The 15,211-nt window shown below is 42.0% G+C and overlaps 1 protein-coding gene across 1 annotated transcript in view; it reads right to left on the bottom strand.

Moving 5' to 3' along the window:
• Positions 1–15,211, bottom strand: part of MICU2 (mitochondrial calcium uptake 2) — an 87,781-nt gene that overhangs the window by 53,268 nt on the left and 19,302 nt on the right. Inside the window, exon 2 of the mRNA XM_059902936.1 lies at positions 5,049–5,193. Within this exon, the coding sequence (XP_059758919.1) occupies positions 5,049–5,193 (145 nt within the window). The remainder of the gene's footprint in view (positions 1–5,048; positions 5,194–15,211) is intronic.

The raw sequence follows: 15,211 nt of genomic DNA on the forward strand, positions 1-15,211 counted from the left end.
GGTCACTCTGACTGGTGTGAGGTGATACCTCATTGTAGTTTTGATTTGCATTTCTCTAATGATTAGTGATGTTGAGCATCTTTTCATGTGTTTGTTGGCAATCTGTATATCTTCTTTGGAGAAATGTCTGTTTAGGTCTTCTGCCCATTTTTTGATTGGGTTGTTTGTTTTTTTGATATTGAGCTGCATGAGCTGCTTGTATATTTTGGAGATTAATTCCTTGTCGGTCATATTGTTTGCAAATATTTTCTCTCATTCTGTAGGTTGTCTTTTTGTTTATGGTTTCCTTTGCTGTGCAAAAGCTATTAAGTTTAATTATGTCCCATTTGTTTATTTTTGTTTTTATTTCCATTACTCTAGGAGACAAATCCAAAAAGATATTGCTGTGATTTATGTCAGAGAGTGTTCTGCCTACATTTTCCTCTAGGAATTTCATAGTATTAATCCCACATTTAGGTCTTTTGAGTTTATTTTTGTATTCATCCTGCTTGGTATCCATTTTGAGTTTATTTTTATATTAATCCTGCTTGGTATTCTGTGAGTTTCTTGAATCTGTGGTTTGGTGTTTGTTAATAATTTTGGAAAATTCTCAGCTGTTAATACTGCAAATATTTCTTCTGTTCTTTCTTCTCTTTCTGGTATTGCCATTACGGGCATGTTACACTTTTTGAATTATCCCCCAGTTTCTGAATATTGTTTTTTCCAGTCTTTTTTCTTTTCAGTTTGGGAAGTTTTGACTGACATATCTTCAAGATCACCAATTATTTCTTGGGCCCAGAGGATTATTCTGATGAGACCATCAAAGGCATTCTTCATCTCTGTTACAGAGTTTTTTATTTCTAACATTTCCTTTTGACTCTAAGAGTTCCCCTATCTCGGTTTACATTACCCATCTGTTATTATATGTTGTGAACCCTTTCTTTTAGGGTCCTCAGTATATTAATTATGGTTATTCAGAATTCCTGGTCTGACAATTCCAAAATATCTGCTATATTTGAATCAGGTTCTGATGTTTGCTTTTGCCTCTTCAGACGACGCTTTTTGCCGTTTAGCATGCCACTTGATTTTACTGTTGAGAGCCAGATATGATGTGCTGGGTAAACATTACTGCAGTAAATAGGCCTTTGGTGTAAGGTTCTATGTTTACTTGGCTAGCATTAGGCTGTGTTCACTGTTTGCTGTAGTTGTAGATGTCAGCGGCTAAAATTTCCTAATGTCCTGGTTTGTCTCCTCTGCTGTGTTTTTGTCTCCCTAGAGCCTTCTTAAGTAAGGTCTGAGAGCCATAGTTCTTTCAGCTGTATCCGCGTGCTATATAGGAGCCCTACGGATGGTGTGTGGTGACGTGTGGGGAGATCCTATGATGGGTCTCAGTCTGTTAGTGAGCCCGTGTCCCTAAGCTGTGATCTCCGCAAGTGCTTTCAGTTTTTTGTTTTTGTTTTTCCCCCTTAAGTGAGGCAGGAAGGGTATATGGGGCTGGAGTTGGGTTCTTCCATTTCCCCAGGTTGGTTAGGCTGTGGGTTAGACTTGGGTAACACAGCTTCCTTTTTGTGCAGGCCTTTGTTAAGGAGAACAGAATGCTCTGGGAATTTCAAAATGGTTACTTTTCTCCTCCCCTTGAGGGGAAGCAGGAGAGGATTTTTCTCAGACCTTCACTGTGAGGACTGGTGGGGCCCTCAGGGTGGATTTTCACAAATTTTTATCTCTGAAGATAGCCCATGCTCAGGCTCTAGCAACTCCTGAAACACTCCTGCCAGATGGTGGCTCCAGCGGTGGCTTCCCTCTGTGTCTACCTTCTCCAGTTTTCGCTCTGTGTGCCCTGTGGTCTCAATTCTCTCATGGATCTGAGAAGAGCTGTTGATTTTCAATCTTTCAGCTTCTTTTGTGCTGTGAGAGCAGGAGTGACAACGTCCAAGCTCTTCACATGTTGAAGAGGCTAAACTACTTTTTTTTAAAAATAAGTTTATTTATTTATTTGTTTTTATTTTTGGCTGCGTTGGGTCTTTGTTGCTGCGTGCGGGCTTTCTCTAATTGCTGAGAGCGGGGGCTACTCTTTGTTGCGGTGCACAGACTTCTCATTGCCGTGGCTCCTCTTGTTGCAGAGCACGGGCTCTAGGCACGTGGGCTTCAGTAGTTGTGGCACGTGGGCTCAGTAGCTGTGGCTTGCGGGCTCTAGAGCGCAGGCTCAGTAGTTGTGGCGCATGGGTTTAGCTGCTCCACGGCATGTGGGATCTTCCCACGCCTGAGATCGAACCCATATCCCCTGCATTGGCAGGCGGATTCTTTTTTTTCTAAATTTATTTATTTATTTATTTATTTTTGGCTGTGTTGGGTCTTCCTTTCTGTGCAAGGGCTTTCTCTAGTTGCGGCGAGTGGGGGCCACTCTTCATCGCGGTGCGCGGGCCTCTCACTATTGCGGCCTCTCGTTGCGGAGCACAGGCTCCAGACGCGCAGGCTCAGTAGCTGTGGCTCACGGGCCTAGTTGCTCCGCGGCACGTGGGACCTTCCCAGACCAGGGCTCGAACCCGTGTCCCCTGCATTGGCAGGCAGATTCTCAACCACTGCGCCACCAGGGAAGCCCTGGCAGGTGGATTCTTAACCACTGCACCATCAGGGAAGCCCTAAACTACTTTTTAAAAGAAAATTTTTTTATCTCTCCAATTATTTACTTAGACTAATCTTCTAGGAACTTATTGCATCAAAATAAGTAAATATTTTCAAGGTTTCTGATATATACTGTTAAGCTTCCCTCCAAAACAGTGTGAAAGCTAATAAAGGGAGACGTTACTGCAAGGGAGTTGGGAGGCCAGGAGGGCAGCGCTCGTGCACACACCTCCAGGGCTCAACGTGACCCCCAGGGAGACACACCCTGCATCTCCAGCAAGAGGGAGAAACATGTGCTCCTTGCCGGGCAATAAAAGCCACTACTTCAAACTCCCACTTCCCTCCAGTGCACTTTTCATTTATAACAGCCCCTCCCAATTTCCACTTCTCCTTTATGAAAGAGTTTTCTCTCCTTTGCTTTAAGGGACTTGCACATGGTTTGTCACTGATGCACGTTCTGAACTGCAATTCTTTGCTCCTCCCAAATAAACCGTTTTGCTGGTAAAATAACTGGTTGTTTTAGATTAACAGAAGCTGTACCAAAATAATCTAAATATATTTTTACCACCTTATTTTCCTTCTCATAAACCTTCACTGAGCCCTCACTGGTTCAAGATGACGTCCCCTTATCTCCACCAAATACACATTTCTCTGGTGGTTGCACAGGGTCACCGAAATCCTCTGTACATTTGGCCCTTATTGTTTTTCAATTTGATCTCTCACTACCCCGCAACGCCATGCTCTGGTGCTAGTGATTGGTGAACTTACTGTCCCTAGAACACATCATGATCATTCGTTTTTGCTCAAGCCATCCCTCAGTATCAATAATGTCTTCCCAAATTCAATCTACACTTCTTCCAGCTCACCTTGCCCTGTCCCATTCCACCTGTCCCATATGCAGCTACCACAGGTCAAGACTGTCAGCACACTTTGAAAGGTGTCAGGAAGCCAAGGACTTTTCAAAGAACACTTCTGCAATATAGGGCACAGAGGACGAGGCCATATCTACTCTCTGCAAAGTGAAAGGGACTGATTTAGATAAATTAAACTAAGAATTTCTGACAATTTGGGAAAACTGGGAGTAGACAGTTTATGAAATAAAATTATTTAATTATAGCCTTTGGATTTTTGCTTCTCATTCTATTTTTTCAGGGTTTTTTTTAAACCAGTGGCATCATGATTCCATTGTATGACCCTTTTTTTTAGTTCTGAGCAAAACTTTAATATTGAGAAAACTAGGTTTTTTCAAGTAATCAAAGACCTGGTGATAAAGATAACACGAAGCACAGGAAGTTATTTTGATAAAACACAAAATTGTTACTTTCTAGGCAGATTACTTAAAAACGGAAACCTTTCACAATAGCTTATCAAGAGCAGACCATTAGTCCAATGAAGCTTTCTCTTTTTAGCAGATGAAAGAAAATTAAGTTTTAGTTTTATATAAGTACAGTATAGGTATTAAAGCTTATTTTTAAAACTGTTATAATAATAATTCAATTTTTAGCCAGTTTGACCACACAGGATTCCTGTTCTCTCTACCTCTTTGTCTGTCTCCCTCTCTCTCTCCTCAACTTTTTTTTTTTTTTTTTGGTATTCCAAGCACTGTTCCTTATAATATTTCAACTTTTTGCATTGATTAAAATACAATCTGAGAGAGAGTAAAACCGTGTTCAACAATTTCCAGAAATACATATAGTATCCATGCATATGAAAAGACCCACCTCAATAAAACAAAATAATATTTAATATTTCAAACATTCAGAAGCATATGAATACATTAGAAAAGGTCTTTAAAAGCTACATAATAAACCAGTAGTTAACTCAGGAGAGGGATCTAGGTTTGAGTAAGGTCAAAGGTGAATTTTTAATTTCTGTTGATTTTTTTTCAAAGATCAAATATATATATATATATTTTTAGACAGTAAATATGGTCTATTTTTGCTTCTTTCCAATAGAACACGTTTGATCACATTTTTTTTTTATACAGCAGGTTATTAGTCATCCATTTTATCCACATCAGTGTATACATGTCAATCCCAATCGCCCAGTTCATCCCACCACCGCCCCACCCCCTGTGTGACCCTCCTAATTGCTCTAACCCAGTTTTTTTTTTTGCCCAATTTAAAACATCAACACCACCAAAACGTGACATCTTGGATGAATTAGTTACCCTATTAAGAACTTACTTAGTGACATTTAAAAACTTACCTATTTTTTCCTTTCTTCAGAAAAACCCATGTACAAAGCAACTATTTCTTAGATAAATAAATAAATAAATAAAAGTTTAGTGTCACAAGGGTTGAAAGTCTAAATAACTAAGTAAACGCATGGTACAAAGAATGATGATAATTAAAATGAAGAAAAGCTGTTACCAATTCTAAAAAATAGAGGTTTTTCAGCCCTAATATTTGATTTTTTTTAACTTAAAAAACAAAAACACAACTTACGTTCGATTTGGTCAAACATTACTGAGAAGAGGAAGTCCCGTGGTGTCATGTAATACTCTCCCCCGTGTTCCAGTGAGGAAAACTGCATGAAGCGCTGTTTACGAGGAGATGGTTTCCCTTTCATCTCTCCAGAGTCCACACTTTTCTAAAAGAAAAAGAAATTGCAATTTCAGATTTTTTTCAGTATCATTCCCCAACTTAGCTACTTCTACAATAATCTTTAAAGAGTAATTTTAGTGTTTAGGTACAACAACCTCCAAACTTTGAAGTCATTTACGGAACAGATATTTACGGAGTGCACAGGCACTGAAGACAGAGCAGTGATGAGGCTAACCGGAGGAACCGGCACTCCCACACAGGGGAATCACAATTAACGAATAAATGTATAAGATAACGTAAGACACTAAGAAGTGCCATGAAGAGATATAACGCAGGATAAGAAGTGATTAGTAACATTTCGGGGCTTCCCTGGTGGCGCAGTGGTTAAGAATCTGCCTGGCAATGCAGGGGACATGGGTTCAAGCCCTGGTCCGGGAAGATCCCACATGCCGCGGAGCAACTAAGCCCGTGCGCCACAGCTACTGAGCCTGCGCTCTAGAGCCCTCGAGCCACAACTACTGAACCTGTGTGCCACAACTACTGAAGCCTGCACGCCTAGAGCCTGTGCTCCACAACAAGAGAAGCCACCGCAATGAGAAGCCTGCGCACCGCAACGAAGAGTAGCCCCCGCTCACCGCAACTAGAGAAAGCCCATGCACAGCAACGAAGACCCAACGCAGCCAAAAATAAATAAATAAAATAAATAAATTTTTTTAAAAAGTAATATTTCAATGGGATGGACAAGGAGAGCCTTTCTGAACAGGTGACATTCAACGAGACTAAATGAGGCATGCCTTGTGGGCTTGGGCTCTGGAGGGAGAGCATTCCAAAGAGGAGGTAAAGAAAGAATACAGACCATGGGACGGGAACAAGCGTGGTGTGCTCAAGGGTGGTGTGGCGGAACAGAAGCTCAGGGAGACAGGACGACAGCAGATCATGTAAAGATGAAGTATATCCGTTCTGATCAGTGGCCCTGCTTTTAGGAATATATTGACATCATGGGTACACAGTGCTAAGAGAACAAGAAAGGCTAAGATATTGTTACTGTCAGAGTCTGTACCTTAGACAATGGGACCTGGGCCTTGACCCAAATGCTGATAGAGACGATACTGAAATATTTATTGCTAACCTTTCACGGAGCACTTACTATGTGCTAGGCACTGTACTAGTTAAGTACTCTCCATGGATTATTTAGTTAATCCTCACAACAACTGGACAGTAGATACTACAGTAGATATGAAAACCGTAAAGTAAATGGCAGAGCCAGGATAAAAAACCAGGTGTATCTGACTCAAAAGTGTTTCAATCTCTTAACTACCACAACTATCCTCCTACCAATGGCTGGGCACTGTGCCCTAGGCAGACTGGAAGAAGATGACATACCAGTCAGCACACACGCCAAGGTCAAAATAAGAACCTTGACTCAGAACGTGTCATCTGTGAAATCCAAGAGCACACTGGCACTCGGGATCGCTTTCCTGAAGGTAACGCGCTAACTCAGACCACGACATCCTTCCTGGACACATCGCTTCCTTTCCATGCTGACACACAAGTCATGTTCAGTAAGTGCTGAGTGGAACTGAAATGGGGAAAAACAGCAATTCCAGTTGCTTAAACCTCCAAACTCAAAGCCGTCAACAGCTCCTTTTAGCTGGTCTCAGTCCTCTAACCAGTATTGACTCTCTCTCCCCAATTTGACAACCGGCTTCCTTGAGTGCCTACCAGAATACTGGCCGTATACAGAACACTCAATAATACTGCACTGATGGCGCCCTGTCTTCTCCAGATCTTGCCTGTTCATGTCTTTCCTTTTCTTTCCCCTTTAACTACTACTATAAAAATAACTCAAGGGGTGTGTCTTAATTATATGAGTCCATACTCTTATCTCAGTCATCAGAAAATTGAATTTTATTAATATTTTCTGAACATTTTATACATGAAGTAGATACATTATCATTTGACATATTAGCAAATGGATAGTGAGTATTTGTAGGAAAACAGCGGTAAACAAGACAAACAGTAATTCCTACTAGAACGTACTAAGTGCCTTGGCAGTGAATTTACAGAAAGTGTACAGATGGGACAGGGAAGGGAGACGGGTAGGAGTCTCCTCAGTAAACGTCACAGCACTGGCAGAGTCCTAGATACAAGAGTAGTCCAGTGTATTGAAGAGCTAAAGAAGTTAAACACGGATATATACATTCTTAGCTTAAAGAATATTTATGTTTCTATTAGATTTTAAAAAGTAAATAATCTATACAGAAATAGGTCTATGTATTTCCAAATCTTTAAATAAATGTTGGTTCTTAAAAAAAAAAAAAAAATTATTTATTTATTTATTGGCCATGCCACACAGCATCTGGGATCTTAGTTCCCCCACCAGGGATTGAACCCGTGCCCTCTGCAGTGGAAGTGTGGAGTCTTAACCACTGGACTAAGTCCCAATATTTAGTCCAGGGAAATCTCAATGTTAGCTCTTTTATACTATCTTGTATCTAAGTTGTTCATGACTAGTTAAAAAAATAGCTTTTACCAACCACTTAATCCCTTTTATGCAAACAAACATATTCTTCTTTCTAAACCTCAACCAACTAAAAGGGGCCAATTACTCATTTATCCTCCTCAAGTGCTCTCCTAACAGGATGGATCGTTATTCTATGCCTCTTTTGGTTTTCATGCTGTCCTCTATCTTGTGGCAATCTTCCTCTTTCCTGGTCCTAACCTATACTGAAAATGACCAAGAAGTAAAAACACAAACCTCCCACTCTCTTGCAGCAAGATATGAAAACTACTCCTCCATCTCATGGTTACCATATTCTATATACTTGTATGTGTCTATGACTTGCATAAGCGTAACATTTCTGAAGATTCTTGAGAAGAGTCAATTATTCTGGGAAGTGTCATTTTATTTTTATTTTAAAAATATTTTTAAAGTCTTTACTGAATTTGTTACAATATTGCTTCTGTTTTATGGTTATTTGGCCGCAAGGCATGTGGGATCTTAGCTCCCCGGCCAGGGACTGAACCCGCACCCCCTGCAATGGAAGGTGAAGTCCCAACCACTGGACCACCAGGGAAGTCCCCTGGGAGGTGCCATTTTAGATAATGGTTGATTGGGTTGTCATCCCTTCCAATTTTGGTTAAATATCCTCCCCAATGAACAAGAAAAGGTAGAGGAGGCGAAACTAAAGCTCCCTTCCCTGGGTTGATTTCTGAGCTTCAAACTGCCATATGAATTGTAGACCATGAATTTAGAAGGTCACTTACAAACAAATGACCTCCACATTTGCCCACCACCATGATTCTCTATCAGTAGGCGATGTGGCATAAAACTATCTAACGACCCCCTACTAACATCCTCACAACTCAACCTGGTGTTGTACCTTTAATTTCTGCTACTTCATGGTATAAATAAACCTATTCTACTACCCCCAAATCCTGCAACTCCCTTTGCCAGCACTAGCAATGTCTCTCCTTTTTCTAATCTTTTCCACCACCTCTCACACTGCTTACTGAGGACACAGCAATCAGTTGGAGGCCATCACCTGTGCAGATACTAATCCCACCATTTCCCTTATGCAATATACAGCAGAAGCCACCAAGTCACCACCTCTTACTACTAGAGTCTTTCCCTTCATCCTAACTCCTACCCGCCGACCTCCCAAGTAAATACGTAATCGAGCATCTACTAGTGTGAGGGCACTCCAGGAAGAGACAGGACACATACTAATCAAAGGGGCAACAGTACAGTAATAAACACTAACAATATAGCTAATGTGAATTAAACACATGCAAGGTAGGGTGCTAATAAAATCTTTACATACATGGTCTCACTCAATCTTCACAATGACCCTAACAGGAGACTTCATTTTATCAGCTTCATTTTACAAAAGAAGAAACCAAAGCTTGTCAAGGTTAACCAGCTTGCCTGGGTTAAGGTGGCAAGTCAGCGGATAGCATAGAGGCAATAATGACAACCTCAGCTCAACCACTATCCTATGCCAGCTCCTCTAAGGATTACATAAACTAGGAAAATAGAGAAAGCAGTGTGGGTAATGACAGTTGAGAAAGTTTTCATAAAAAGAGTGGGATTTAAGTTAGGCTCTAGAGAATAACAAAGAATAGAACTAGAATTAGCCATCCTTAAGACCTGGGCTAAGAGTTGTCCATTTCCTGAACGACATGTATTACTTCCCTTGTTTGATAAAATTTAAAATAAGTAGGATGTTATGAACACATTTCTTCGCTACAGCAAAATTTACACAGAGGCAAGAAGAGTATTGTTCTGAAATTGCCAGAGCCTTTCTAATTCCAAGTTGAGGAACCAAGAAATCAATTTTCTTTAAGTCCCCTTTGTCATACAGTAGTTGAATTTTAAAGGACCACAAATTGATGTGTATTATATATTTATGCTTACTTCACAGAAGTTGGAAGATCAATTTGGCATTTTGAATCTTTTGTTCATCTATAAAGTTTATTCTTGCCATACTTCACATGTACGACCACTATGATCAACGCTCCGATTTCCTGGATGGATTTAACATCAAGAATGAACAACGTCTCTCTGCCCCCAATGCTTCCACCCTCTCCCCCGGTGCTCTCCGGCTCCCGTGAGCACGCTCTCTCTGCCCACATCCTCCTGTCTCTCCCCTCCTTCCCGTGCGCCTTTCAGGTGGCTTTTTTCTGTTGCTGCTGTTTGCGTATTCCTTGAACTGACCATATGGTTTTGGGCACTCATTCTTCTCTCTCGTTTCTCCTGTCTCTCTCTCACAGATACGTGTACATGTGGCGTATCTGTGGTCAGTTGTGCTTGGTAAACTGAGTCTGGGCAAAGGCAATGGCTTTTTGAGTTTGGTTAAGTGTAGTTAGAGGGTCAGTTTGGATGAAGAGGACGGGGAGGAGTAACGAAGGTCAAAGTATTACAATTCTGTCTGAGACAACACCAGGGCAGATGCCCAGCTTAGTACCGTTAGTACTGCTCCGTATCAGGTGGTGAAAAAGTTCACAAATTCATCTTCAAACATTTAAGAACCTGTTATGTGTCACTGTTCTGCAGATATACAGACGGACACTGTGAGGTCTCGGCCTTTAAGGAGCTCACAAAAGGGAGTGCTGGAGAGCAAACAAACAATTCAGAGCACTGGCTCCAAAGACAAACTACCCGGGATGCAAATTCCAGTTCTGTCACTCACTAGGTATGTGACCTTGGACCAGTTATCAGCTGACTCACGAACAGTGAGGAAACAGGAATCAAGCTGCCCGGACTTAAATCCCAGCTCTGTCACTTGGCCAAGCTTCTACTGTGACTTCTCCCTAACTAATCTGTAAAATGAAGAAGACAGTCGTTATCTACTTAAAGGGTGTTTTATAAACTGTGTTCAATGAAATAATACACATACTACGTGCTCTGGAAGGTCAGCCATTACTATCATGATCGTCGTAATTTAAACAAATGTTCTAACAGAAATATGTAAAAAACTGTAGAAGGCAGAGAGAGGACCAATGAACTGCCTTGTTAATTGCAAGACTTAACAAAGGCATCCCAGGCCAGGAGAAATGGGACCTGGGTTGCAAACGGCGAGGAGTCGCCAAGACCGGGAGCAAGAGCAGAGCAAAGCACGCTACAGTGTCCTGAGGTCCGGGCAGCAGGTCCAGGGCGCAGAGGGTCTCTGGGGGACGCAACAAAAATGGACAGAAGGGGAGAAGGGCAGCCACAGTGCACCAGGAAGACCGTCTTGGATGTGGGCATTTTCTTTTAATTCACACAGAGCCAGCGTAGATGGAAGACACTGGAATGTACACGGCTGACGGTGCAGGGTATCTCATACCGTGATTCAGCACTTAATCTATACATCCAGCTAATACACTTGGTTTTTCAGTTTCAAAACCCCAGCATATTAGAAACATTACATTACAAATGCTAGAGTCTAGTATACTAATGGCAGAAGGGAGATCTAACAGCCTGAAAGTGAGACAGGAGAGAAAAATTAAACAAGCCAGACCTGGCCACGATAATCTGGATCAATCAATGTTATAACGACCAATAAATAGCCACTCGGTCTATTTATGTGATGATGATCTTCAGTCACTTAGAAATTGCTAATTATGTAGGGAATATTTTGTTAAAAATGTAGGAAAATGTGTAATGTAGCTTAACTGTTTTTAATGTAAATCTTGCATTAAAAAAAGATGTTTTATTACTTACGAGGGTAATTTTAGTTGTCTGGAAGATTCACTTACAGGGCATAACTCACACCCCACTGATGCTGTATAAACTCAGCATTGCTCTCTAATCTACTATATATATCCAAAGCACTTTGCAGAATGTATGTTATATAAAAATACCAGGGCCACGTTTATATAAACTGAAAATGATTAGAACTGTGAGTAAAAGCACAGTGTCTTTCAAAAAAATACAAGTAGACGTAGTTTGGACTCATCATAAATACTATTACATGTCAAATAAAATTAGACCACAGGATACAAATCTTTTCATCTTTCCAACACTGTTAACAGTCACTTTTAAAAAAACTTACTACTAGTGTATTCTTAGTCATGATGAGCTCTCACAGGAGAAGCATCTATACAAATAGCAATTCAGTATGCTGACACCTAGGTTTCAGGATGTCAAGAGAAATCTGAATGTCATCTCCTAGGGCTAAATCAATTCCTTTCAAAGATAAAAGGTATCATAAGGCAAACCATAATTTTAAGTAATTTATATAGGATATAAATAAACGTTGTTATTCACGTCTAAAAATCTGTTAAGTTCCAGGGGCCGTTTCAAGGGTATGGTGAGAATACCAGCACTGGAGGAACTCGGAACCTCCAGCTTTTATTATTTTTAAATTAAAAAAAAAATTTATTTATTTATTTAGGCTGCATTGGGTCTTAGTTGCAGCACGTGGGATCTTTTTTTTTTTTTTTTTTTTTGGTTGTGTTGGGTCTTCGTTTCTGTGCAAGGGCTTTCTCTAGTTGTGGCAAGCGGGGGCCACTCTTCATCGCGGTGCGCGGGCCTCTCTTGTTGTGGAGCACAGGCTCCAGACGTGCAGGCTCAGTAGTTGTGGCTCACGGGCCTAGTTGCTCCGCGGCATGTGGGATCTTCCCAAACCAGGGCTCGAACCCGTGTCCCCTGCATTGGCAGGCAGATTCTCAACCTCTGCACCACCAGGGAAGCCCACGTGGGATCTTTAGTCACGGCCTGTGGGATTTTTTTTTTTAATTGCAGAATGCGGACCCTTGGTTGCGGCATGCATGTGGGACCTCGTTCCCCGACCAGGGATTGAACACAGGCCCTGGCATTGGGAGCGTGGAGTCTTACCCACTGGACTACCAGAGAAGTCCCGGAACCTCCAGCTTTTATAGGCTCTGCTACAAAAAACAAGTTTTCTTTTTCCCTTTGGATTTTTGGTTTTCACTCTCAATCTATATGATAATTCACTTGCAAATAAAATTTGGGAAGGTCCTTTCTCTATGCTAAAAAAAAAAAAGGTATAATGTACCTTCCTGAGTTAACTCTTAATAAAATCAAAGGGTCATTAAAAAAAACAAAAACAACAACAACAAAAAAAACCAAAACCATAAATTGATGAGAAAGCAGTAAGTAAAACTTCTTAAAATCTCCATCCCAAAACCTGACAAAGAACCAGAATGAAAACCAGAAAGTAAGGACAGCCATGCTGATGCTAGCTCCTAACCTCCCACTCTAAACTTGTTCTAGAAAGATCTTCTATTGATAGACACTGATAATGCTGACCCACCTGCACGACAGTACCAGGAATGAAAACTAGTTTCCTCCCCCAGAGTGTGATGGAACGAGAGGAGGAGATTCTGGAATCCCTTGCGGATGGGGCAGCCGGGCCTGGGTGTGTGCACCGCACGCCTCCGGGGCCCCCTCACACTGGCATCGTCAGACAGCTGTGTGGAGCAGACGGCAGGAAGGTGCGCTGCGGAAGGTGGCCTCCTCTAACCTGCAGGGGTAATGCTGTCACCGAGAGCTCCCAAGGGCAGGCACATGCAGGCCGGAGAGGACTGTGGGGAGTCCCCCCGGAAACCCCGTCACTCGCTGGCGTCACTCGAGGCCCAGCACGTGCCCCTTTCCCCTCCTGCGTCCCGTCAAAGGAGGGCTGGCATCGGCAGAGGATGCCGGGCACGGCCGGGCAGAGGAAAGTACTGCGTCCACAACCACGCTGACCACAAAGCCAGCAACCATGTCCGAGGGCATTTCTCCAAAGGGGCAGGCACCCCAAACAGGGGGGCAGAGTGAATCGCAAAGGCCACCCCTGGGGATGCGCTAGCCCCCAGCGTGGCAGGAAGGCAGACGCCCAGAGGAGAGCCAGGACATAGGACACAGCCTCGCTGCCCCTCCGGTCCCTCAGGCAGCAGACTGACCGACAGTCCATGGAAACTGCGAACAGTCTGCTCTGCAGCTAATGTTCTGATGTGAAGCTAAAGAGTGCTCCGTTCAAGATGGAAAGGGGTCAAGCTTATACATTCACACCGTCCTTGGCAAATAACAAAGCTGGCTAGACCATCTGTTTAAAACCTGATGTTGGGCCTATCCAAATTCTCTGGGAAAATGAGGAGCAATAGGGAACAACAATGAAAATCAAATTCTGAAAGAAAGCAGAAAAAAATCACAGGAAACAAAAGACGTGATCGATGGACTTTAAACATCAGAGAGCAAAGATAAGATGCAAGATGACAGAGGCATCTGAAAGGGGGCCAGCCCAGCTACACAAAAGGAGCAGAGACGAAAGACGCCAGTATGAAATGAAAAGCTTTAAGAAACAGGAAAGACTAGAACCAACACTGCAGAAAATACACAAACTACTGATAGGAAAAAAAAAATCACACAGAAGGCAGAAGAAAAGCATAGAGAAAAGCATTTAGGGAAAAGAATTTCCACATGTGTGACAGACACCAAGGGTTCAACATGAAAACTGCTGTACTTCAGGAAGACAGAGAACAAATCAGCAACCATTTCAAAAACAGAGTGGGAAAACCTCACTGAAACCCTCAAAGACCTGAATTTACTACCCGATCTGCCACTGCCCTATGTGAATATACTCAGGTTTGAATAATCCTAGAAGACCTCGGAGGAGATTGGTCAGTTTTAGTTCTTTCAGAAAACCTAAATAAGGCAGATGTTAGAAAATCTAAGTAAGGTTAGAACTATGATGCCCTTATTGCTGGATTCAACCTCTTAAAAGCTGTTCTCAGAGAAGATAATACAAAAAAATGACACAGGAAATGATTAAGCAAGATGTAGTTCTAAGATAATTCTTAAAAGACACACATCACCCTTGTATACTAAGTGAGGAAATGAAAGCAGCGTGAGGGGGTAACATACTCAAGTTATTCAACTCGAAAGGCTGGGGAGAATTTTTTTTGCCCCTCTTCACTCCAACTTATTTATTGCAGTGCAGGAGAACTATTCCAGTAGGAATGGACTAAACGGTACCAATCTTAATGTCTACCTGAATGAGATATCCTAAGCTACTTGGACTCAACCCTGTCGGCCTCAGGAAGAAGAGGAGCCTACGGAATGTGCTTGTGGAGATCAAAGCACTGCTGAGGGTCTGCTGGGGGCTCGGCCCCTGAACCTACCGAGACTGCGTGGAAAGTGATGGGAGCGGGGATGAGTCCCTCCCAGTACCACTCGATTTGCTTCTCAAACCTGCATCTAAAGCTAAATGTACAGGAAAGGAGGGGCGGAATAAAAGCTGGGATTGGAGCTATCCTCAACATGTGAGAACCGTCCACATGGTTCTGGTTAAACGTAAAATGCTCCATGGCTTTCGAGGATTACTTGTAATGCAGTAAAAAATGTGACAAAGGAATTAAGAGCAATGAGTGATATGAACTGGATAAAAGAGATCTTTGAAAGCTGATGACTTCTGTTAAAACATTTCACTAGTTTATTGCCTTTAAAGCAACAGGTGCTTCACCATTCTGTCTCTACTTTTTATCCATGAAGTGACAAATTGGAAAAAGTGTTCTGTTCTTTGTTGAACATTCTTTGGTCTCTACATTTCTCATGAAAAAAGTGGGAAAAGAAAAGG

This window comes from Balaenoptera ricei, chromosome 18 (assembly GCF_028023285.1).
Source record: "Balaenoptera ricei isolate mBalRic1 chromosome 18, mBalRic1.hap2, whole genome shotgun sequence".
NCBI classification, from domain to species: Eukaryota; Metazoa; Chordata; class Mammalia; order Artiodactyla; family Balaenopteridae; genus Balaenoptera; species Balaenoptera ricei.